This window comes from Phalacrocorax aristotelis, chromosome 1, assembly GCF_949628215.1.
Source record: "Phalacrocorax aristotelis chromosome 1, bGulAri2.1, whole genome shotgun sequence".
Lineage (NCBI taxonomy): Eukaryota > Metazoa > Chordata > Aves > Suliformes > Phalacrocoracidae > Phalacrocorax > Phalacrocorax aristotelis.
The window spans coordinates 136,913,456-136,940,632 of record NC_134276.1 but is presented as its reverse complement, the minus strand read 5'-3'; the positions used below and the strand labels follow the sequence as shown (position 1 = coordinate 136,940,632).

The 27,177-nt window shown below is 40.0% G+C and overlaps 1 protein-coding gene across 2 annotated transcripts in view; it reads right to left on the bottom strand.

Annotated features, from left to right (window-relative positions):
* The window catches only part of NTF3 (neurotrophin 3), a 51,680-nt gene extending 30,612 nt beyond the window's left edge, over positions 1–21,068 (bottom strand). Inside the window, exons 1-2 of one of the 2 annotated variants that reach the window (XM_075111523.1) lie at positions 20,833–21,068; positions 12,264–12,397 (exon numbers count right to left, since the gene is read on the bottom strand). In XM_075111523.1, coding sequence (XP_074967624.1) covers positions 12,264–12,290 — 27 coding nt within the window. In that variant the 5' untranslated portion in view covers positions 12,291–12,397; positions 20,833–21,068. The remainder of the gene's footprint in view (positions 1–12,263; positions 12,398–20,832) is intronic. The other variant, XM_075111533.1, reaches the window with a different exon arrangement.
* Positions 21,069–27,177: the final 6,109 nt, after the last annotated feature.

The window sequence follows — 27,177 nt, the reverse complement described above, 5'->3', positions numbered from 1 at the left end:
GATGCTGCTCTGAGATTTCTGGATATAGAAGTATGACCCTTGCACTTTTGGACTGAAGTCAGAACCAGAACTGCTGAACTAGAGTGGCACTGGAGAACCAAGTCTTGAACACACCTCCTGTCCAGCCAAAAACTGAAGATCCTTGGATTTGCTGTGCAGCTATAAGGGGGAGAATTGATAATTGCCAGACAGAGGGATCTGTGCCTGTCAACACTCCTGACTCAAAAGTCAACTCCCAAATTTGCTTGAGAATTTCCTGTCTCCTTCTGATAAGGGTCCTGTCTCATTTTGGCAGCCTACCTACATCAAAATGCCAAACTATGCATAACAACCCATGTTTCATGGATATTTACACAAATTTCTATACTGTTGGCACCACCACAAGTGGCTCAGATATCATTGGATCAATGCAGAATATTAAGGTGTGGAGAACTGAATTAACATGTCCAAAAAGGGAATATATTCAATGAATTTCCCTTCTTCCTTCTGTCTGAAACTCACTCTGTTAGAAGACTGGTAAGGAGGCTGGACTCAGGCTAAACTTTCGGAATAATAGACTATAAGTGCAATCAATGAGGTGGAGGTGCCCATCGCTGGTTCTCTGTAAGGGGTCAGCTTCAGCCTGTGAGAACTGGTTTTAAGTCGATTATGACACTCCTGCCCCCACCCCGGTGTATTTGTTATTCAGGCAGGCATGCAAAAAAACCTCCACTAAGTGACTGCTTTTTTTGAGCTGGAACTCATTCCTGGACAGTTTGTTTTAAGCACTTGGTTAGAGTCACAGCAAGACACTTTGGAGCCTGTTTTGGCAAGCCTTCACCCTCCCTTCCCTCTTTGGGCTCCTCCCAGCTCCTGCCAGCAGAGACTCCTGCATCCCCAGGGATCTGCAGGCCCTCCTTTTGTAGAAGAGCAACAGCTCTAACATGCATCCTTTTTGATGCCTCTCTGAAGTGACGGCCCTGCTCACCCTATCCCTTGCTTTTGCTGTATACATACTACTTAAATGTCAGGCTGTGCTGCTAGGTGTGGAATGGGTGCATCCCATCCTCTCCAACAGACATTCTACGTTCAAGAATTCCCCATGCAGATAGTAATTTTTACAAATTTGCGATAACCACTCTGGGCTCACAGTCTGAAATTCCTTTAAAAGTGAATGAACTTGAAGGAATGATTATGGAAAGCAAAACAAAAAGGGGTACTGAACACTGTCAAAACAATTTTGGTAGGCAATTTTTTTTCTGTTCAAGAAAAAATGTTTCTATTCTCTCAGACTGTACTTGTTAATTTTTGGTCTTTTTTGGTTTTGTTTTTGTTTTTTTCTTTTTTTTAAGTAGATGAATCACCTGTAACCTGAAACTACTCAGGTCAATATAAAGAGCATTTTTATATCTAAAAAGCAAGAAGGATCCTATCAATGAGTCCACAAAAGTTATATTCAATTAGAGATGGAGGCCAAAGAGAACTTTGCAACTCATACATGAAAGATGAAGTCTGTTCCTACTGAAATCACTAAAATTTTTTCTGTTCATCTGAGTGAATCAGCTCATACCCCAAACACTGAGTATATAACAAATTAATTGAAAAGTATAAAGAAAATAAATTAGCCTAACCCAAAGAATAATAGAAACAAGAATGAATTAATTAATAAATGAATTAATGAATGAGTGAGTGAATGACAGAAGGCTGTGCTATGTTTTAGCAATGGGTTACTAACCAAAGCCAATGGAAGAGTATTAAAACATGCAATACCTAGGTTCTAGCTATGCATTACTAATAAAAGCTCATGAGATCTTCCTTAAAACATTCACTCAAACTGGTTTGGATGTGAATGCATTTGTGTGGACATGGCATTGGTAGACCACAGCCTGACAAATTCCCAGCCCAAATTATTTGTAATGGAAGAGTTCAACATGAAAATACATGATACTGGTAGATGATACTGGTAGAACTTAGGGATTTAAAAATACATGAACAAGCTGATCCAACTCTTTTTAAAGAAGCCAGGGCTTCTTCTGTGGCAGAAACTGTCTATCAGCTGGTATCTTCAGCCCATAACTTGAATACTCTCACCCAGTTATATGGAATACTTAACTGCTGTTAGTTTGACAAATAAAGTCCCATGACAAGATCTCACACTATAATATGATACAATGTGCTGCCTCTCAGGTAGTACCTTCTTCTTTGGGACGCATATGATTGGGAAAAAATTCATGCCCATGCCCAGTGAGAAGGGTTGCATTTTTCAATGCCCGCCCCTCTACAATCATGTGATAAAAGGAATTTGCTAACTTAAAGCTGTGTGCTAGTGCAAGCTCCTACTTGTTGTGGGGCAAAAAGCCAGAAAGCTTTGGTTCCAGTTTTCTCCAATAGCATGATTATGAACTCTCAGAGACTGCTAACCCCTCTGAAACAGCTGTAGTGATCAGGCAGTCAGACAGATATATTTATTTTCCAGTACCAGGACCCAGAGAAATACCCAGCACCACTATAAATCTTTGAATCTGCTGGGTTTACAGAGGCTCTAAATAAGACAACTGTATGAACTGGGCTATCGACACTGAAGATCTTAGTCAAGTGCTTCCAGTACCGTTACGTACAATTAAAAAATGAAACAGAAGAACGTATTGGCCCTGTTTGTGAACTAGAGAGCAAAGCCACCTTTGAACTATTTTGGGGCAACTAAGCATCAGAAAACAAAAAAGAATTAAGACATTGCTGCTTCTCCAGAATTTCCCAATTCGGACACAGCCTGGGCTGACCCCCAGTTGCTCCTAAGTAATTGTAAAAAATAATGTTTGATCACAGAATAAACATAAAAGCAATTAGTGGAACAGAAATATTTGTTAGCAATAGAGGTACTGTTTTACCCTGCAATTTCCCCTGTGCACTCCCACTGTGACTTTTTAGCCTGTTTTACTAAGAAAAATTTTGTATGACCACATTGCCTGCTAATCCCCTCCTAGCAATTTCTAAATTTGCAAGTTTATTTTAACCAAATATATAGAGGCGCAAAATTCTCAAAAATATTAAGTTCCCTCAAGTTTCATGCTAGTTGGCAGAAGAAGACACTCAGGTTAGTGAATGTCTCATTCATAAAGAGCGAAGTGTTGCAAGCTCAGGAGCTTTTAGGCTGTGCATTAGCATAGGCAGTGCTCTCAAGTAGCTAAAGCACATGCTGACTCTGCCAAGCTAGTAGTCAAAGAACATTGAAAAGAGATAAAACACAGTGTAGGTGCTTACAGGACAGGGAAGTGATAGCAGGAGAGTAGGAGGAAGCTGAGGTATTGCAGAATGAAAGGGAGTGAAGCTCAAGGAAGGAGTACAGGCACAGGACAAGAAACCAGACTTCATTCATGTAACTGCCAACAAACAACTTGTTTTGGTTTAGTCTTTGTTACTTGGAAAATAGCTTATCTTAAACTCAAAACCGGACACTCATATACCAGAAGCAGATTATGCACAAATGGACATGCTGGCAAATTCAAAGCTTACTTTAAATTTACACTTTAGGCTTTACAATAAAACATTTTAATTTTTTTTTTTCCATGAACAAGGACTTTGACCCTATGGGAATTAGATATTGCCAAGAACAAGTTTGAAGAAAAGTTGACATGATTTTAATTATGGATAAATTACTCTAATTATGTAGTGAAGACATAACCATTATACTAAATTTGTATGAACGATGACATTTAGGAGGGCACATAGCAAGGGTCAGAATTACTTAAAGCCTTTCATGAAACAAGAAGGCAAGTAAACAAAACAGTTAAATCATCATCTGATGAAGTTCTACGTGTCTTCTGTTTTGAAAGCTGTTGAATAACATCAAGGTCATGTATTCAGAATACAGATTTAAATATCATTTAATTCAGGACAGCTGGACGTATCAAGCCTGTGCTTCTGAGAGATGTCTTTCCCTTAATTGGTTAGAATAATTTTGAAAAGGTTGTTTCTTTGTTTTTGTCAGTGAGACATAGTCTAAACTTTTCAGCTTCCTTTCTTAATTGCAAATTCCACTTCTCTAATGTATATTATAGTGGACACTGAGTTTGAAACCTAGCAAGCCTTTCCCTTCTAGATGAGGCAGTGTCTGCATGCATAAAATCTTTCACCTGCTTGCGTTCTTAGGTGAAATATGAAATTAGGGACATAAATGAAATGTGGAAATGGCTGAAAAGCAAACCAAGATGGGAGTACCAGTAGGAACTGTATCTGCTATAAAACCATTACTGCAATCACCCTTATAAAAGAAGGAGGTAATGTCTTTAAAATTCGGCTCTGCCAAGAAATAAAGGAAGTCATAAATGAGTTAAAGAAAGAATCGTGAGAACACCCATTCAGTTGGAGAGGAATTGTGAAAGAGGCATTTTTTATATTAATTCTTTAGAACTCTACGTTTAGGATTTGTGATACAAATTGTGATGTTGCACCAATGTGCTGTTGATATGAACCGTTAATCTGTTCTTTCACTTTTTACTGAAATGGTATCAGTGATTCCAAAGACAGTTAAATCTCTCAGAAAGAAGCCTATTTTCTTGAAAAGCACAGAAAAGCCCTAATACAGGGGAGAAGGGAAGCGATTCTAGCAGTGCCAACAGTCATTGCTATTTTCACTACCAGATTGTCTCCAGGTGTTCTGAATATGGTGAGACAACACACTGGTGATATGGCTGATGCCAGTATCATCTACAGCACTCTTCAATGCAAGAGCAACAAGAGGGGGGAATTTTCCATGCCCTCTGTTTTCTGTCCCCATCACCAAAGAAAATAGCACAGGTGACAGTCATAGGAGATAAGTTTATGGTTCTGATGTTGAGAAGCTCTTTCACTTTCCTTCACAACTAGAACCAGACACAGCAGGGAATTTATTTGCAGTGATACAACCACGCTGCACAGCAATGATGTGGTGTGGTTTTGCCTATTTCTCTCAAATCAAATTGTGGATTAATACAGACTGAAAACTATGCACTAAGTGTTAAGGTGTGGTAGCCAGGTGCAGTCAGCAATACTAGAAATAGAACTGGCTGAAAATTTCTCATTGTGGTCATGCAAAATATTCTGTACAATTTATGTTCTCCGTTGGATATTTATGATTTGGCAATATTTTTCTCATTTTCACCATTAAAACCTTAATTGCTAACAGTAAACATTTCCATTTTATTCCATGTGATTTGCATCAAGTGAGATATTTCCTTTATATTTTCTTAACAAACTCAACAGCGAATTACATAGCAATTCTCTTTGTACAACATTATATTATAGCAATTTTATTCACAGACATGGCTTTTCCTTCTGTGCTGAGCCCCCTGAAGGATAACATCTTCAACAGCTGGTTTATTAAAATCCCTCAGATCAAACTGTTATGGTGAATCATGACTGTAGGCTTATATGGTGCGCTAATGGAGATGTAGTTTGGAAGTTTGATGCAGCCATTCTTCTTCTGTGCCTCTAAACACTTCCGAAAATACTGGTTTTTACCATTAAAATCTAGTTTCAATTTCTGTCTTTTGGAGAGAGGGATGAGGAGATGCCTTTTTCCTTAATTCTTTTTTCTTTCTGAGTTCTGTCTAACCATCATCAAGTGCTTTGTAGCAGGAGAAAAATGAGAAAAAGAAGAGTATATGTAGGGTATCAAGAGAAGAAAGAAGATGATGAGTAAGAAAATAGAGATGCCAAAGGTCCTCAGAGAGACTAACCTGACCTGAAGTCAAGCAGAAGAGAATCAAATAAGAATTTGTCTTCTCACATAGATAAGTAATGCTACTGGAAAATAGCATGAGCAACAATAATTATATCTTTTATGTCTTGGGGGATTGGTCAGAGGTCCTGGATTTACTTCATACCATGGCATTAAGAGATGAAGAAGAAGGAAGTTACCAGACTGTGGTAAAGAAATTTTGAAAGGTATCAGTATCACATAAAGGAAAAATAAATGGGGACAAAACTTTACACAACATATTTGAGAATTTTTCAATAAAACAAGCAATTTCAGGGGAGCTTGTGGACCCTATCTGCTCAGATGGTGATGGGGCACAAAGGTGTCAAACTGAGAAAAAAAATATTACAAACTCCTGATGTATATTTAGGGGAAGAAAAAAAAAAAGCTATGAAAAATTGCTAGGCTGCACAGCAGAAACAAAACAAATTGCATGTTTTTGAGGGAAAGCAAAGGAAGGCTGTAGCTGACTGGGTTACCAAACTACAAACCCGTAGGAACATGCAGACACAGGAGAAAATTGAGGACTACAAGCAAAAATTGACAAAAGGTAATCAGAGCTGACTTGTAAAAGAAGCATAAAGGATTGCATTATGCATGGGAAAAAAAAGTACTGGCTTACATAGCTCCAGCTTTTGGAAAGAATTGTTTTTCAACTAAGAAGCAAAACGTTCTGCAGAAGATGACAAAACAGGGCTGAGGATATTTTCCAAGAAACTCAGTGTGTATGCATTCTTCATGGTTGAAGAAAAGAAGTATTGATTGGAACTGTTGAGCAGCTTTTTTAATATATGAGCTGGAACATTACCTTAAATCCAAATTAAAGCTTTCTGACTTACACGTTTTCCTTTTGTGCCCAAGTTTAAGTGAAACTTGAAATGATGGGAAAGCATCAAGGAGTGTTATGGTGTTATGTGACAGTGTTTTATTCCAAGGTTGTACCTAATTTTAAGTTAAGAGATACTGTACACACAAGTGGAAGATCTGAGACAGAGGTGCAATATGTTTATGTCAAAGGAGTGTAGGAAGATCGAAACACAAAAAAAGCTTTAAAAAATTGAACTCACACCACCAATGATGGTGATTTCCTAGAACTTAAATCAAAGGTCCAAGACTGACACAGGGTTTTGTTTTTTAATTATTATTTATTTATAATAATTATTAATATTTATTATTCTGGGGAGACTATATATGGGGGTCTGTATTACCAGCTTCATTAGTACAGAGAAGGTATATTATTTGCTCAAATGTCCTTCAGTGGAAAATTTAAAGCAAGAATACCTGCTTATGTAATCATAAGATTAAGACCAAAGGCATTGTGAATTCTTTTAATTGTAATGTAAAAAACCAAATAGAAAATCCACTCAGATAAGGAACAGGACATCTCCAGTCTTGTTCTATGTACAGTCAGTGCACATATATACGTGTAGATGTATATAGAATATACACATAATTTCCAATATCTAAAGCAGAAAAGTCAGTGGGTCAGACACCACTGAGAGACTGAAGAGAGCTATGATGGATTTTAAACTTCTGATTTCCCACTTGAAGATGATTTACAGGTGCTATATTGCCATGTCAAATTGTTATAAGAAGGTGGTCCAAATTACCCATAAATAAAATCTAATTAGCATAATATTAAAAGATTATGACACAGTGAATGAACTTTAACTGGAATCCAGACTGCAGTCTTAAATATAGTGTAGGAAAGACCAAGGCACAGAATTTCCTGTGCTATAAGAGATAAAACTTCAGACTAATTTCTTTTGTGTTTCTGTGCATAACTCTGTAGTTTTCAAGATAGTTGAACAATTCGATGAAAAAAGACACTGAAAAAATGACTTTCCAAAATAATTTTTCTTTAGCATAATTTATCCTTTGTTGAGAGTAGGTTTTGATGTTGATACTTCTCAAAGATAGGCTGGTGCTGAACAAACTTGACACCTGGCCCTTTTCATGCTAATCTTGCAGTCTTTCCAGATGGCAGAGTTTACTTCTGTTCCCATCTGTTCCTTTTCAGTAAGAAAAAGGAAGGAAAAAATGAAATTGCTAAAACATTTCATGGCTTTTTGAAGGATCTTTGAGATTATTTTCAAGTCCTTTATTCTGGACCACAATCCTGTGAAGGCTGGTGATGGCACCTATGACTATTTGCCTCAGATCAGAGATAAAATGCTGGGTTTAATTTTTCAGGTTTTACCTAAGAGAATTCATCTGGATGAAATTCACAGATGGAAAAATTGAAAAAGTCAGAGTCATCACATCAGCACATAGTTGCAAAAAAAGCAAACAAAACAAGCAAGCAACAAGCAAACAAAAGTGGTATAAGACGTGGTTAGATAACATTTGAAACCATCTAGAAGTAGAGAGGTCAGAGCAGAATTTTGCTAGTTCAGGTTTGGAAAACTGTTTCTACGTTATGAAAATTTTTGTGCTGAAACAACCACTCTCATTTCCCTGGTTGTTTGCAACAGTTTCTCTGTTGAGTTTTCCTGTCTTGACTCTGCTCTAAATTTTCACTGCTCAAGATGAACTTATTCCCTGGGGGTTCATTAGATTTCTTCCATGTAAGCGGGGTCAGAATTAGGCCTCTGTTAAGCTAGTTATCTCCAGAGCTAGCAACCGACTATTCAAGAAAATTCAGCAGGAGGATGATAGAAGCTGATGGATGGGAAAAGACAGAAAAAACCAAAGTGAAATCCAACAATGGAAACCTGCCAGGTAACCAGGAAGTCATTTTGGATGCTACTTTGTAGTCTATAAGTTTCCATGTGTTACTAAAAAACATCAGTTAATCTGGAGAAAATTCATAAAGCAATTAGAGTAAACAAGTCTCATGGGATATTTATGAATAAAAATTAAAATAATGAAATTTATGGACCTGGCTGAAGGAGGGCTTTATGTACACAAGGTACCCGTGTGTGCACATATTTGAATATCTTAAAGAGTAAGTTGTCTGTATGTTTCTCTTGTCAATGATTTGGACCAGTTCCCTTACAGGGCCAAGGAGATTTCTGACTCTGGTAATTCTAAAAAAGCATGTTGTCCTGAGGGAACTGGAAAAAGGCTGTAATGTAATTCATGTGTCCCACCAAACAATCTGAATACCTGAGAGGACCCTCAGTGTGATTGCAGGGACATGGCAGAGCAGGTGGTTCTCTTCTGCATGGCACAGCCTGTGCTCACGCTGCAGGCACTGCAGGCACTGCAGGGTGCTGGCTCACTCCACCTGAACCTCTTTACATATGGGAATGTCTTAACACCAATCTACAGTGTCTTTGGGCAATTTGCTTCTGTAGAGCTTTGCAATGCCATCCAAACAGGAATAAAGCCAGTTAATCTGGAGCAGTTTTGCTAACTGATTGGAGGATCAAGAGACTCTCCTTAAGCATGGTGTTGTAGTGTATAGGCATGCCAATTTGTGTAAAGTTATTTTCTGGTTCTCTGTCCAAGTTGATGCCAGGCTATAAACATACCTCAGTTATCTTTGGGAGATGCTGCTAAACCTTTCTCTTGAAAAAGAGCTATTCTCCAAGAACAGCTTATTAAAATATCTCCATTATTTTCAGCAACAATACCCTTTATTTTCACTTATTCCTCAAAGAATACCATCATTAAAAATGACCACTAGAGTTAACTAATAAAAAAATAAAATTGAAACCAAACCTCTATTCTAAAAACATCTCTTGCCAGCCGTCCTACTGCCACCAAGGACTGTGTTGTTGCTAACAACTTTTACATGGAAAAGCACTCAATACTGTAGTAACGAGTGGCACTCAAGTTAGATGGGGGATGGTATGAAGATTTTAAGTGGAGTGATGGAAGCCCAGTCACTTGATGAATCTAAAATTAGACATGACAGAGCTTTGAAGAATATGCTATCTGGCTGGCTGGGATCTTAGGACCACAGACCATATTAGGAGATATTAGACTGAACTAGAAGATGGATTTTGTTGGTTTTAATTCTCCTGCTCTGAGGAATTCCACTCAACCTCCTAAGACCAACAGCTTTCAGAGTCCTCTGTGAGGGGACAGTATCATGCCCTGGGTTGCTTCCGGTCAACAGGCTTCGCTGGCTTCACTGTAGTAGCTGCAAGTACCAGTTTCCTGGTCTGTGGATGGACGGTGCCTGTAGCTGTCAACAGATGGGTCAAAAAGGAGACAGGGTTTTGAGCAAGGGAGAAGCCTGACAGGTTTTTAAACTTCGGTGTCCATGGGAACTTAGCTGAAATTTAGTAGAACAAACAGGGGAATGGTTTGTTGCTGAGGAACTGGCAAATTCCAGCAAAGGAATGGATTTGCTACAATTTTTCCAATCAAGTATACCAGGCAACTAATATAGGCATATTCTCTTCCCCTCTCTGCTTTCTGTGATTCAACATACTAAAATGCTTTGGATGTGCATCCATAGCTTTAAAAAAAACAAACACCAACACACAAATTTAAGGTTTGGTTACTGTCTCACTAATTTTAGTAGGATTGCCTGGGTGCAGCTAAGGTCAGAATTTGGTCTGCAACCACATTGAGTTCAGTGGAGGTGCTGGTGTCAAACCTGTCATCAGAGGCTGAAACAGTAAAAGCACAATCTGACCAGAGACAGGCAAAGATTAAGGTAAACAAATTAACTCACCAAGGAATAACTTTGCCAATCAGATTTGCTTAATGGTGGTTCAAAGGACAGCAAAAACTGAAAAGTCACCAGCTTTTATGTCAGAGGAATGAGGTAAATGAAGACAAACTATGAGTAAAAAACTAAAATGAACAAGAAGGTTTCCTAGTAGAAGGAAGACAGAAAAAATCAGAAAAATCAGAATATTTTACTAGACTTTGAAAACATATCTATTTTCCCAAAAAGCAAACTCCTCCAAGGGAGACCACTCCCTATCCTAGCAGATGTGAAAAGAAGTTTTAGTTTCCCAGGGCAAGATTTAACTCTATGAAGGTTTCATTTGCTTTTACTTTGTTAAAAAAAAAAACAACAATGAAACCAACTTATCTTGTAGTAGTATTTAGATTGTTCTGCTTTTCTCAGAGCCTGTAATTGTTACTCTTTCAACACAAAAGCTAAACAATGTTCTTGAGTGTTTCAACTTTTTAAAGGTGGTTTGTATACAGAAAATGCAATCTCTCAGCAGAAAAATAAAGTCTCTGCCCAAACTGCCTCACGACTAGCTTTTGTATTATAAAATTGATTTGACATTTTTCCTAAGTACATCCAGGAGGAAAGACGTACTAAGGCAATACTTCCTAAAGGTGTTCCGATATGGTGAGATATTTGTCATCTCTCAGAAAGAGTCTAGCTACATAAAATTATCTGTTGCAAATCATGCCTGCTAACAGAAGCAACCAGACTATACCAGCCGCTCTATATCATCAGTACACAGTCTGTCCAGGGCTTTCACGTGGCACCTATAGTAATAAATAAAGTAGGGCCAGGGTATGTCATCAAGCACTGGCATGCAAAGCCTGCTTCATGCAGGCTGCTTTATGTGCAGGTGCTACACAGAAGAACTGAAGGATGTGTTTGGCAGATGGTGGTAGTCACCATACATGCCCAAGTAGAAAGGGTTACTCTTTTTTAACACACAGACTTGTAAAGTATCACTATTCATATTCTTATTTACAAGATTGAGAATATTTAAAAGACTTCTAGTTTTGTAGGACTTTCAGATCCTCACAGCACCAGATTAATTACACATCTATTACTGTCGATGCTAAAACTTCCATTCACTTCTGAGAAGAAATGTCAACTCTGTTTTGAAAATTCTGCTTTCTGGGCCTTAGGGCCATCAGGTTCAAAAACTTGATAGCCCTCACTGGTACTAATGCCAAGGACTTTTTGACTACAGCTGCTTTCAGCTTTCTATAAGTCTGAAGAAGCTGCTAGGTAGTCACTGTGAACAGGAGATGTTTTGATAACATGCATTCCTCATCATAAGAAAATTTATTTTCCTTTTTTTTTTTTTGGAAAAAAAAAAATATTATATTTTGTCCAACGCCTTGAGGGATCCCACTTCTTCCAGTATAAGTGAGCTTATTTCCCCATGTTACAAAAGAAATTGGTACTTAAGAGCAAACTGAAAGTAGAGGGCAAGTTGGTGGGGTCCGTGGTGGTCAGGAAGGACAAGGTTGGAGCACCATGAGGGAGCCCGGCCCATGAACAGATGCTGCTTGTGTGAGTGGCACAACTGAGCTGGAGAAGGAATTACTCAGCACACTGATGTGATGACAAGATTCCTGACTCCCTGACAGGAAAGCATGCAGAAGTTTGTAGAAAAATTCCAAGAGGGGCAATGAGTTGGTCAGTGCAACAAAGAGCTATTATAAGGCAGTCTTACATGGCCTAAAGGGAGGGCAAGGACAGTGCTAGGAAGGCCAGAAAGAGGAGGACAAAGAAATAAGATGCAGTGTTCTCACACTGCAGTCACATATTGACCCCTTCTCTTCCATTCACACACACACACACACACACACACACGCATGCATTATTCCCACACATATGTAGATTCAGCTTACACATGTCCCCCATCTTCTCTGCAAAACAAACCTGGCCTGAAAACTGGAGATAAGCCATAAAACAGGAACCTGGTAAATTACGACTGTGAAGGCTGGATTAGTGTCTGGTAACCTACCACTCTTCAGTTGTGTCATTGAGTAGTCTGAGAACATTAAGGGGTACAGCTGTGGAAAAAAAAAGAAAAAGTGGTAGAGAAGGAATGGGCTGCAAATGGATAGAAAGGATAGAAAACAAATTTTATACAGAAGGACAAAGAGTGGTTAGAAAATGGGCAGAAGAGACTCAGAGTGGAAAAGCCCAAGATAAAAGGTCTAGGGAAAATCAATTCAAAGCACCTATGTTAAATATCAGGGAGGAAGTTGGTCAGGCATAATACTGAGAATTAGCTATCCACAATTTAAACAATAAATTAGTCCTAGTTTAATTACACAGAGGTTCTTTTACAGCAGAAGAGAGAAAGAGAAGAGAGAACTAGAGAGTGCAAGAAATCAATATAATTACAGAAAGCACATACAAATGCAAGGTGGTATCAGACAAAGAGATGAAAGATGTCACCCTGTTTTTGGAATGTCACCTTTACTCCTGGGATTTCTAGTGCTACAAAGATGTGGATGAAATTGAGGGAAGTCAGAAAACTAAAAAAAGAATGATTAAAAAAAGAATATAAAAGAAAATAAAAAGATCAAAGAAAAAAATCATATGCACTTCGTAAGACAAAGAACGGGATTAAACAAAGAAGAACAGCTTGTGTCAAATATTTGCGGAGTATATTTAGTAAACAGCAAAAAGGAAGGAAGGTTACTCAAGAGGTTGGGGGATCTGAGTGAGAGAACATGGAAATATCAACAGACAGAAAAGAAAACCTATTCTACAGAGTTATCTGCATCATCCATTTAGCAATTCAGTCATGTAAAATAAGACAGCAAATTATTTGAGAAATGATTGGAAGAAAGAGTTTTGTACTTCTCACAGGAACTGCAAATGATGAACTGCATAAATATTTTCTAACTTTTAATGTACAAATCCAGGAAAGACCCCCACTATGTCCGTCTTCATGACCACCATGTTTTTCTTACCTAATAAAAGATAAAGTTTATTTTTTGCCAAGATGGTGTCACTGGACTTTTTTTTGCTTCTATCTTGCAGTTTAATTTTGTGCATACCACTTATGTGCTAGGACCATGTGGGAAAGTGTTGGGAACGGTAAAGAGAGGACACACAGAGATATGTTTCAACATTCTTCCAAAGCATTTCTTAGGTATTTCTGCTGCAGCCTTTTCACCTAAGGAGCATTTTTTTTTTGACTCAGCTGACTACACACTATCTATTTTATTCCCCTAAGACATCAGTTTATCATTATCATTATTGATTCTGAAAGACAGCTCATCACAAATCTCAGCATCTAGTGGTACTACAGGTTTACCTCAAATACAGCATACTGGGAAAACTGGTTAAATGTCTCCATTGGATTTATGAGGTCTGTATTTGATAGCTAAAAGCCATAACATCTGACCTTTGTTTGAAGCAGAAACCAAATACTATCCAAATCCCATCTCTCAAGAGGGCAAAAGCTGCTCTCTTCTTGCGAGTGTACTTGTTCACCTCCTGGCTGAGGTAGAAGCCACAGGAAAGGATGCTATCTTAGAACTTGTCTAACCATGGAGTTATTCAGAAGCAGCTGTTGAGCTTAAATTTCACACTCACAACCTGAAATCACTTCTGGGTGTAGATGAGCCTTTAAACGTTCACGTAGAGTACAATGTACTTCGTCGTTCTGTGACTCCCCAGTTACAGAACAACGATATTGATTTAGACTTCCAGCAAATGCAGGTGGATTTTTGTAGGGCATAGCCTAGAAATATATATTTCTGAGTTTAACTAGATTAACACTTTCTTACATGCTAACTCAGGTAATGTAAGATAAGACATGTAAAATCTATAGCAGGGACAAACCCAAAATAAAGGAATTTATTGCTGGAAGGTGTGAAAGAGTAACTAAGAGGAAACACATTTATTGCAGTGGTCCCATTATGGGCATCATGAGCAGCTGAAGCCCAGAAAATGTTGGAGGAGTGCTGCAAGTCTTACCGTGTAGGATGCAATCCTCCAAGAATGTTTTCATCACCTGTGGTACAGGTTTGTAATAGATAACACAAATGGAGCTTGTTCTATGGAATCTGTATATTTACATGGCTAGCTGGGTGGTGACTCCCTCTAAAGTATAGGCAGAGTGCCAATGAGTCACGCACGCTGGTTTCCCAGCACTGCCTGATGGAAGCATCGAATTACCTGCTATCCTTTCCCTGTTCATTGAAATTTTACCAACAGGTTACTTCTCTGAGCGCCAGGTGACTACTAATGAACTTTGTTTCAACATGTACAGAAACACAGCCTTCCCCAATACACCAAAGTCCTCATTCACACATATCTTCATTGCACATTTCCCCAGAGGTAAATTTCAAACACATCCTTAGAAACAGAATCAGAATTGGGGAAGACCCTTTTGCATGTGTGTGAAAAGGTGGAGAGGAGAGAGAGGTAGAGAAAGATAAGAGAGGGATGGGTCTATGGTCTTGTTCTGATCTTTCCAAATGCATGCTGCCCTGAAGGAAAGGGCCACCTTGCTTAGCTTACTCACAAAGCAAGACGCTTTTATCCTGTGAAGGAGAGAAGGAGAGTCTTAACTGAGCTGTATGCTTGGTGTGTCTTTCTTTTAATTCCTCGGGAAGTGTAATCTTCCTTGATGCTTTCTGTGGAGCAGTCCCCTTTGGAGTTACGGTTCAAGATACAATCAGGAACATAGCTGTATATTGCCTCTGGTACTCATTTCACAACCTTGAAACTACTCCATATCCACCCTTACCACTTGTCTCTTCACACGCACATCCCATCTGTCCCCTCAGAAAGCAACTTATGCCCACATCCCCCACCAACAGATGTACGAACAGGGATGTCTGTCTCCCACACAGAAACAGCTGCCATCCACCTCTGTCATCCCTACCCACAAGCTGCTTCTTTCCACTGTCCGCTCCTAGTCACCATGAGGAGACGCACACATGGCCCCATACAGGCGAACATATGCAGGGACACCCAGATGTTCCAGCCCTTACAAACACATTTCTCTGGCTGTGTCCGGGCTACAAAGGAGTCCAGGCAGGCACAGATACCCCATGTTCTTTGAATTCAAACACAACTCAGTCACAGTGCTTTGAACCCCTTCCTGCAATAGTGCAGCTCTAACTGTACCCATTGATCCCTGTCTCTTTTCCTGACCAGCCAGCAGGTTGATGCCACCATTTGCATTTTATTTTCTCAGTGATTAGGCAGGGAGGGAAGCGCAGTGGTCAGAGGCCAGAGTTTTACCCTGGGCCACACTGGTGACAGTGGGCTGGGTAGGCTGCAGTCTGTGGTTTCAGCCCAGCTGAATCCCAGTGGCTGGGACTGCTGGCTGTGGTCATGCGTCTCCCCCTCATGGACAACCGCTTCACTGTCCCCACAGCCCACAGTCTGCTGTGGTGGGAAGCTCACTGCTGCCAAAGGGGCCTTCTGCTGACTACAACTGGCTCCAGGAACCACCAGGAAAAATTATCCAGCTAGAGAGCTTGAACTGGACATTGCAGTTGGAAACCAGAGCATAAAGTAGGACAATTATTTTCCAACACAGTGAATGGCTATGCAAGCACCAACTGCCTATTAGCTAAGTATTTTACAGGCTACCTATTTTTTTGGCAGGAGCTGATCCCTGGAATAAACCAGAAAGGCGTCCATGAACTTTCATATGACTGATGCTTTGTAAGTTCTGGGCTCAGAGCTTTCAGCCTTCAAGCCTAGCAGTTTGGTGTGATCAAACTGTCTTCTCCCAGTGCAAGTTTCACAGGATTACTGACAATCTTCTGATCAGCTATGGATGGGAATGAGCACTTTCCTACCCAGTGTAGGACAGTTCTTAAGAAGACACCGAAGCCCTAGGCAAGCTGGACAACTTGAGATATTTGTAGAACAGATTTGAAGAGCAGGTATGGTCAATATATGTGATTGTTTTGAAGAGAAAGATGTTCTTAGTGTTTTTCTCTGATACCCAAGATCTATCCTATGTTTTCAAGCTTCAACCAGGGCACATTACTCCAGTATTGCTTCAAGCCATGGAGAAAGCTAGTACTTTCTTGTTTCCTTTGACTAACATCTGTACTCCCTATGTGTACATCAACCCAATGGTTGTTCATCCAACAGACCTGTTAACTACCTAGTAACCCTGTTAACTGGTTCTAGAGAATTCTCTCTACCATTTTGTGCCAGCAAATGTATACTGAAGTTTTAAGGCATGAAAATAAGTTTCTCCAAATGAAGCTGGTATAAATATTTCAGTTAGACATCCTGGGATTTTCTCAGGATCATTCACCAATTCTTTAGAGAAAGCCTGCAAAATCTCTAAAGGATAGTCTGCCTGCTGTGCATGTTATGCAGAAAGCAAGCACAACTAGTGCACGTTCGGTCCTATTGCTACCCACGCACCAAACCATTTTCTCAGTTAGTCATCTTTCCCTACCCTCCTTCTCAATGCAAACATTGCTTCTTAGCACTCGCGAAACTCACTTCTGTTGTGTGTCTTACATAACTTATTTCAACATGGAGAGTTGTGCCACAAACACGGTGGACACGTGATTCTCCAGTGAGCCTCGGATAGTCATCTTGCACATCAACTCAGTTTCCTGGGTGTGTGTTTGTAACTTTCACACAGATATATGTCCTTTACAGCAACCCAGTGCTCTTACATGGGTCTCACTGATTTCAGCTTCTTCATGCAGACCAGCTGGGTCGTTCTCATCACATGCCTCCCTCTACAACTCTGCCAGTCTTTTAAGGTCAACACTCACTGAACACATCTGTCCCTGACCCTCACACAAAGCCAGTATCTCATATAGCTGTACACCTATCATCACTGACTCTATGCATTTACCTGTGCCTCCTACTTGCTCTTCATTTGCACTTAACTCCCAACCTGCTCTGATGCTGCATGTTTTCATGCATGCTCTCTGCTCTCTGCATGCAGGAATGGCCCTTTGCACACTTTGACAGCCTCCCTTTAAACTGAGAGGCAGATAACTACAGATGGCTTAAGCTATCATAAACTTTTTCCCACTCCTCATCACTCTTCCATCCCCCATAAGCTGTTTTCTTTCTCCATGGCCCCACACCCAGGTCTGCATATTTACCTCTACTTCCCTCACTTACTTTGAGGATGCTGTGTGCACAAATCTCTCTTATCAGACACAACTTTTCACTCCTTTCACCTTTCCTTCTGCAGTCCTTACAACCAGGCATAAACTGGTAGGTACCTTACTTGCTTACACACCATCACATGTCAACCTGCACTAAACATCTCACCCCTCATAACATGAACTGTCATTCCCATTCATTTCCACTTCATGCCCTACAGCGCCTAACTCCACTCACCTCCCCACACACTTCACACTTTAATTTTGACCTTAGTACAGCCATGTGGCTTATACAGCTCTCCAGGTAGCTATCCCTCCCGTTCCTTCTCCTCCCACCACTTTTTATCTTTAGTCATTTCTCCACTAGCACATTTGTTCCATTCCCTCTTGCTTCTTCGCTTAGCCAGTACCTACCACAGAGATATACACATTTGATTCATGTCTCTTAACAGAAAAGCAGTCTTTTTTATTTGAGTGTTTTCCTCCTCCTCCCCACCAGCCCCTCCCCCCCATTATTCCCTACTTTCCATTATTTTCCTCAACTGCTTCCCCTGTAACATGCAGCCTATTCTTCCCCTGTGTTATCCCAACTGCCCAGTAAGGAGGCATCCTCTGTTTCTGATGCCCAAGCCACTCCTGCACATTTGCACCACTTTCTCTGTTTGCCTACAAGGCAATACAAAACCAATTTTCCTCCCATTCTGTGCTCTCTTTCCCTATGCCTCCTTTAAGCCACCTTTTGCTCAGACATCTTTACAGAAACCCCAGCTCTTAATCTCACCCTCATGTCTCCTACATTCCTTTTTTCTGCATTCTCATGCTTCTCAAGACCTGCCATGTCTTTGTATTTCTGGCACAGTTCAACCTGCCCCCATCATTCCCATTATCTTGCATTTCCTCAAAGCACCTTCACATGGCTTTTTCCCCAGTTCTGTCTCTCCCTTGCAACCAGGCAGCACATGTCTGTAGCACTACTCCATCAGCCTTCCAACCCTCTCTAAAATTTCTCTAAGCAACTACCCCCTCACATACCTTTATGGGTCCCTATACCCTTTTCCCATCACCACACCCTGTCTGCATCCAGCTTATTTCTTTCTCTGCATTCCTCTCCTTGACATGTATTTCCATCACCACGCAAGCTTTCTCTTTCATACTGTAACACCTTCGCAAATATATCCTCATATCTATTTCTTGACAGAATCAAAGGTGTCTTCTTTAGACACCTCCCACAAGCATCATGTAGCTGATTATTTTCCATACCTTTCTCCAAATAGACAATAGTTCATATCTTTCTTCCTCCTCCAAACATCCTTTGTGCCCTGCATTTTCACCTTTCTCCCTCCATTCCCACTCCATACCCTACAAATCCCTTGCAGACTCTAGCATCCTTGTATGTCCCTTTCATATCCTCACCCAGCCTCCAGTCTGCACTTTTTCCCATTCCTCTCAAGTGTTACTTCCCCTTCTAAGAGCCTAAACCTTTCCCACCCACAAAGATCCTCCTTTTCCAGTTGACCTGCAGTGGTTCCCCTTTTAAACTGACCACCTTTGCATGGCTCACCTGCCCTTATTACCCCAATACACAACACTTAATACATAGCAGGTTATTTTCATTATATAACACTTTCCCTCCAAACTCCTTATATCTATCTTTCTGTTTACCATCAATTCTTATTTCCCTGGAAAAAAAAAAAATCCTAAACCTACATGTATTGCATACCTCAGTATATAAAACGCTTCTACACAAAGTACTCCCCTCTTGTCTCTGCTGGTACACCCTTTTCTCCCCATATATTGGGTCCACCACCTGCAATCATGTCTAGTTTTCTTCCCCCCACCATGCTCACACACAGAGCTCCTGGTACTGACACGTGTATCTAAGACTAGCCTTTTTACTACAAGCAGCTGGAACCATGCTGAACTCTCTTCCATTCTCTACTGCTTTTGTCTGCCTTGCCACAAAGTAAGTTTTTCTTTTTTTTATTACTAGATTTTCCTTTTTCTTACATCGTATTTATAGGTGTTTCTTGCATCACTCCTCCACTTACAGGCTTGCACAGATCAGGTATTTCTGTGCTTGAGAATGTCTCTCCTACTTTTCTCGGTATTTTCCTGAAGGGACAATGTAAAGGCAAACTTTACATACCATTTGCACTCCTCATGCAACAAATCACATGAGTCTAAGAGTAAAGAGTGCTTTCTGAAAGACTGTAGCTCATAACAATTGACTGGACCATATAGCACACATCTCTGTCTATTTAAAAAGGGGGAGGGGGGAAGCAATCCCCCTCGCACACACACTCATCTCTAAATAACTGGTTTTGCAATATAGGAACCAGAGAATGTGCGCATAGCAGCCCTATTCAATCCAAAATATCCATCTCTCCGGATACTGCATATTTATAGTTCAAGAGATAGGACCAACACAGAGCTTTCCCGTTTATTTTAATGAAGGATTAAGAACTGATCAGAAAACTATCTAAACCATTCAAGGACTTTTTCCCCTCTTGGCTAACAGCAGTTTGGTGTCTCCATAAGGACTCGCCAGTAACTGACGCTTTAAGCTGCATTTCAGCTGTTTAGATGAGAAACAGCTTTCTATTTTGCTCTCTATATGTGCGTCTGTGTTGATTAGTTGTGTGCTGCATTCCTAGAAGGCACTTACCAAACGCTGGAAATTGCAGTGTAAGAATAGTTTTCCTGCCATCCTAGCACAAAGTATCTTTTTCACCTAGACACAGATGTGCAGGCAATCCTTTGATCTCCCGTTCCTCCCAGAGAATTTAGTGTTTGGGTTTGAGGAGAACGGGGATTGATTCAAAGGTCATGAATAGGGTTTCCAGTGTCTGGCACACAAAAAACCCAAAAGCGCCAGTGAACTTAGTTACCTGAGACAAGCAAGGTCTAGAAATTGGGAATTTTGACTTTGCTTGTCATGGGGTCTAACTTTCCCTGAGGGCAAGCGTGCTACTTATGCTGAGGCTGGTTCTTGCAATCCATGCTCAAGATTTGCAACCCCTTTTGTTATATCTGAAGTTGCTGGTTTCCCTCTTAAAATAAAACCAAGAGACTCCTTTGCTTTTGCCTCTTAAATCAGATTCCTTTAGCACCTCATATTTCTCCTCTGCTGTTTTCTTGCCAGGGACCTGAACAACAGCATGCAGAGCAAGAGGAGAGGAACCTCAGGACTAAAGCAAGCTATAGGGCAAATAGGGGTGGGGGAAGGAGGAGGCACAATGGGAAAGGCAACAGCATTTGGGACAGATCTACTGTTTACAATACCCCCCTCTCCTCTTCATTACACTTCTTTAAAGGACCCCTCTCCCCCCCCTCCCCTCCCCGCCCTCTTAGGACCCTATTAGAAAACGTCAAATTTCCCTTACCGTGGTAGGAGTAACCATGGCATCCGTGTGAATGTTTCCAGAAAAGTCGACATGAAGAGAAAGGTGGATGTAAATATGTTCATTCAAAGTCCCAAAGTTGGTCTGCTTGGGTTGTGCAGAGTTGCTCTATGGGAGAGGAGCCTTAAACTCTGAGTCCCGTGAACATAATCTGCTCGATTATAACAAACCAGCTCAGCCAGATGGCTCTGTGCTCTGCAGATTAACCCCTTTATTGCCACACTCCTCTTTCCCTACCTACCATTTATAATAACTTTGCCTGGTTGGGGAATTTCAGAGAATGAGGCATTTTTTTTTAAATTACAAAACCGTCATGAAGGTCATTTCTTCCCCTGTGTGCTCTAAAAAAACATCATGTGTCTATTTTCTTTTTTTAATCTGATTGACAGTTTTATTCCTCTTCCTGGCAAAATCTTTTCATATTATTAAGAACAGTATTAGCACCAGGGAACATTTTAGAGAATTCTTTTGTTAAATCATAACCATCTCTTCCGGACTGCGATTCTCAGAAGACAAGTATTTTATTGCAGGAATGTCTCTGTGTTTGCACTCTAATGGTCCATCCACTCCCCCCCTCCTTTTTTTCCCCCCATACTCTCTCTGTCTCCCACATGCACACTTACACACATGCACACGCACGCCCTTTGGTCAAACTGCCAGCATGTGTTGCTATTCTTACCCATGTTCAGAAGTCACTATAGGACATGTAAAACAGGTGAAATAGCGACACAGAACTAGAATGCCATAAGCCTCTGCTCTCTCCCTCTGGCTCCTTTTTTATTTTGTGGGTTGGTTTTTTTTTTATTACTTCAAAATCTTAGGCTAATTTGTTTCTTTGGTCAGCGTTTCTGTCAACCAAGTCACCTTCCATGACACAAAAATAAGTGTTGGGAGAAATATTCACTGTTAAGAATAGACCTTAGGATAGATTTGTGTCCAGATATTCCTCCTGTTTTGATTTGCAGATTAGTCCATTAAGTAAAGGATGGTGAGTGCCAAAAACATGGAAAGTTCATCAGCAACCAGCAGTGACTGGTTTCCAAACTTTTTATTTAGAGTGATTGCTCACAGAGATGGCTGATAAATTTAGCCGCATGCCTCTAAGTCTCCCTCTAAATTTACTTGCTTAAGTCATCTTTCTTTTCTATTTGATTCAAGCATAATTGAGCAAGTCATAACCATAAGAACATGGTCATATAAGATATGGTACAACACTTCAAATCTTAAGAGTCACTGGAATGTTTCCTTAAAGAGTACTTCCTTTACTAGCTCATGAATGTTTTTCTTTTGTTATTTAAGCACGGAATCTTTCCTCTTTCCCCTCCCTGTGTAAGGATGATTAGCCCTCTCATGCTGTCAAAGCAGTGTACCATTGTCTTTAAGACATTTTAATCTACCTTGATAGTTGTTACAGTTTTATTGAAATATTTTCCACTGTGGATTGAAACACGGTCAGTGTTGTTTGTTGTGGTTGTCTTTTACCTGACTTTTTTCAACCATAAAATAATCCTGTTTAGGGAACCCTGAACACTACAAGTTGTACCTGTCTCACAAATTCTGCCTGAGTTGCTGATTCCCTCTAACTGCCCAGATGCAAAAGGAAAGAGTCCTCTTCCACTGTTGCCTCCTAAGACTTTCTACTAAAACCTGCTGCTTTGCCAGTCAAAAAACCACTCAACCTTGAATAACACTAGAGCCTTTTTTTCTTCCCCATTTGGCTGAATGCAGTTTCCATATTTTTTACAGCTTTTTCAGCTAAGAGGAGGGAGTCAGAATTAAATCCTGTCCACCCCAGCACTGTAGGCAGACCTGAGAAATGCCTAAAATGTGACTCAGCTTTTAATCTTCTGAAGTAGACAAACAGTGCTAGGAACAGAAAATTTTCCTGTGGTTGGTGAACGCTCCCCCAGAGGTAGGCAAAGGGTTAAGCATCTGAAGGCAGCCCTAGCCCGGGAACTTCACATTTGCAGCTAGCCCAGCAAAAAAAAAAAAAAAAAGGAAAATAAGTAAGTTACAAGTAAATGTCCTAGGTAGAGGGGCTGCCTACCTCTGATGGGAGTCAAACCTATCAGATCTGGGCAGTTTGCACAGGTTGAGGGGTTTTGCCCTGTGCTTGTGTCTGGGTCTGTGGGCAATCAGACGCCTTGTAATTTGAGATATGACACCTTAATCTTGCCAAATATGTGTGCACTGTAAAAAGCATTGTAGACAGGGTGTTTTCACAGCTATAGAAAATGGAGGCATGTTTGGTCCTCACAGTTTTCCAGCCTTTCCTCTAAAGACAATTCTGTTGTTCTGAAGCTGTTTTTTTCTAGATATTTTTACATCTTCACCTGTTATTCTTGGGTGTGTTTGGGTTTTTTTTTAATGCTAACCTTTAGCACAAGAGGAGTTTTTTACACTTTAAACATGTTTTTGAATTTTTTATGAGAAAAAATAAAGCTCTCTAATGGTCATCTTATTTTATGTGTAGTCTGTGGATTTCAGGTTCTAACATGGACAAAAAAAGTTGTTACCTTGAGCAAGTCTCTGTTCTGTCTTGAAGAATTTGAAATATTTCTCAAAGCATGCTGTAGAAAGTAATCTTTAAATTCTGGGGATTTTAATTGGAATAATTACTAGACAGTGCTCTGATTAATTAGGTACTTGATCAGACTTCAAAATATGTAACATTTTATATACTTTGAAGATGTATTATTCTCTACCTATTAGAAGATACCACTGTAATTGCATGTGATGTTAAAAAATTGAATATTTATAGAGAAGATATGCATGTGAGTATGTAAATGGATGAAAATTTTATTGGCTTTAATGTATGCCTTGGGTCATTAGAAAAGCCGGGAGCTGGTTTTCCCCTTTATCCATTAGCTTTTGCAACAGCACCACTTTGTGGTTAAAGTCCCAAACAGATACTGAAAGGGGGAACGTCTGTAGGGACATCACATGTGCTTCAACATGTTTGCACTTTTCCCATAGTGCTCTTGATGTACATTGACAAACACACTTACCTGCGATGGAAATATGTTCCAGCCATATGGTTCTCCATTTATGAGGTGGTAGTTTTGAAGTAAAGACAAAGGTGAAGAAGTGGAAGCAGAAGATTAGCAGTGAACACTTTGTCTAACTAAGAACACTAATTCAGGACAATGTTCGCCTTTTAAATGCCAAAATCACTTTTGTCCGAGCTTCCAGAATGTAATAAAGGTTATGACAACATCTCTAGAAAAGATTTTTCCTTGACATGTGTTGTAAGTTTTGTTAAAAGTAAAAATTAATCCAAGCGTGGTTTTATTAAACTGGTAGAAATGGTGGTGGGAAAGAATAGGTTATTTTAGAAATTATTTATTTAAACTTTATTTAAATATTATTTCAAGAATACCAATGGTACTGTTTCAGAGCTGAAAACATTGCTGAAACCTCATTGATATTGGCCTTCCATACACTTGCATTAGTGCAGAACTTGAGCCATCATGTATGCTCAGATTTGAGTTTTCCTTACATTCTTGCACCCAGGCTAGAGAAATGAGAAGTGTTAATTCAAATGAAGATTCACAATTAAGGCCAAATTTCATTCTAATGCACATTTCTTGGAAAGTTGTCTTCTGTAGTTTTTCCTCTTTCATTAAAAATAATCTGATAAATTCTTATAATTACAACAGCTCATAAAAATTAAAAAAGATGACACAGTGAAAAACATGTATGCAGAGCTGTAGACATGCCAAGAGTAGGACAGAAAAAATGCAGGGCAAGAACCATGAATTAGTGTCACACTCTGGAAGTTATTGCTCTTCGGAGCTATTCCTAAAAGCAATGCACTTTACAGAGTTAGCTTTTATGTATTTCACCTGTGAACCTATTTTCTTGACTGAGAATTACCAACATGAGATGAAATGGGATTATAAATACCATATTAATTAAAATAATAAGTAAACAGACTTTTTTTGTACCTACTAAGTACAGCTACTTGCACTTTCTTCTGGGAACTATTTTACACACACACAACAGAGCAGTATTCAGCCAAAGATTTTAAGTGTTTCATTTCTAAGTTCCCTGTTCAATGAAATGTAGGGATCTGTACTCCTGTATCAAAATAAAGTTATATATTAAGTAATATAGAAGAGGGGACTTGCACTTGCCAATAAATATCTATGTTTTGGCAATAGGGTTATGGATCATTACAGATCTTCTCTACTATACTGATGTGTTACATAACTTACCAGTTTAGCACATATTTTGGACTTGTGTAATATTTTTCTTTTTCTGATAGTATCTAATTTTCCTGGAGACAGTCTTTATTGCAGGAATAATTAAAAATTATTGCAGCAGAACTAGGTTAGTTGATGATAGGCACCACTTCTGGAAACTAACAAACAAAAAATCTTCTTTGTAACAATAGACATACTTTTAGCCTCTACTCATTTGTTATGATTTCCAAATCAGTTAAACAGAACTCACTTGGCTATCTGCAAAAAAGCCATTTCTTCCTTCCATAAATCCTAAGAAAAAAAAAGGCGAACTAATGCTACATGAAGAAGTTTGGTGCCAGTACTTATGCTGGAACTGGGAAGAGGTACCTTCAGTTTGTAATTATTCTAGATGAGGAAGGAGATATTTAGAATCAAGCACCATTCTTTTGCAAGGAAGATAAATACACACTGGGACATATAAAGGTGCCTAGCCTGCAAGATACATAAAGTACTCTGGTAAGGCACCAGCTGGAATGTGGTCAGGTTCTAGTTCTGACCAAGTTCATGTCAGCAAAAACCTGGAAAATGATAGACGCTATGATTAAATGTGTAATATAGTTCAAAACATAACATATGATGAGAAATGAAAAATTGGAATTGCTTACCAAAAAGAGAGAACTTTCTAGGTGTTATGACTGGATACTTCAAACTCACAAAAAGGTTCTTCAGAGAAGAGACCAGCTCATGTCCTGAATGACTGAGACAAGAGCTGATAAATTGCAGCAAGACAGGGTCAAGTTAGACATGAAGAAAAACTGGAGAGCCCAAGCTCCAGAACTGGTTGTCTGGGGCTGCTGTGATATCTGCCTCATAGGAGGTCCACACCAACAGGGTAAAGAAATCTGTCAGGACCCACTAGACCATAACTGATCCTACAATGGGGCAAGGGAAGGTCTAGGCACTCTCTCCCAGTCCATCTTTCCCATGACTGTATGACTTACATATTTTCTGAAAACAAATTTTTTCTGGAACATCATGTACTTAGTGCTCTGACACAACTTTTGAAGAAAACTCCCCAGTGAAATCTTTCAGGAAGTTTCTTTTAGATATCCATATGTCTTGGTTTGAGACACTAAGGGACTTTATCACCAGGGGAATTGACTGCTACACATAGCAGAGCTGCTTACTAAAACACTAGTACACACTAATATTTCCCCAGCAGGAAGGTAAACCTCAGTACTGTTTTTCTCTTGCAGACTGATGCTTCTGTATTTTTGATGTCCAGTGAAACCTGAAGCAAGTTCATAGAATCATAGAATGTCCTGAGTTTGGAGGGACCCACAAGGACCATCAGGCCTCCAATTCCTGTCCCTGCACAGGACAACCCTAAAATTCATACCATATCTCTGAGAGCATTGTCCCAGTCTTGAATATCATCAGGCTTGGAGCTGTGACTGTCTCCCTGGGGAGCCTGTTCCGCTCCACCACCCTCTGGGTGAAGAACCTTTTCCTAATATCCAACCTAAACCTCCCCGGCCACATCTTCCTGCCATTACCTTGGATCCTGTCATTGGTCACCAGAGAGAAGAGATCAGTGCCTGCCCCTCCTCCTCCCCTTGTGAGGAAGCTGTAGACCACGATGAGGTCTCCCCTCAGTCTCCTCTTCTCTAGGCTGAACAAACCAAGCAACTTTAGCCACTCCTGGTATGGTTTCCCCTCTAAACCCTTCACCAACTTTGTGGCCCTCCTCTGGACACTCTCTAGTAGCTTTATATCCAGGACACAGTTGACCCTCTTGGCTGCCAGGGCACAATGTTGGCTCATGTTCAGCTTGCCATCGAGCCGAACCCCCAGGTCCCTCTCTGCAGAGCTGCTTTCCAGCCTCTCGTTCCCCAGTCTGTATGTACATCCAGGGTTGCTGTGACCCAGGTGCAAAATCCGGCACTTGCCCTTGTTAGACTCCATACAGTTGGTGATTGCCCAGCTCTCCAGTCTGTCCAGAGCTCTCTGCAGGGCCTCTCTGCCCTTGGGAGTGTCAACAGCTCCTCCCAATTTTGTGTCATCAGCAAACTTAATTAGGATTCCTTCTAGTCTTGCATCCAAATCATTTATGAAGAGATGAAAGAGTACCGGCCCCAAG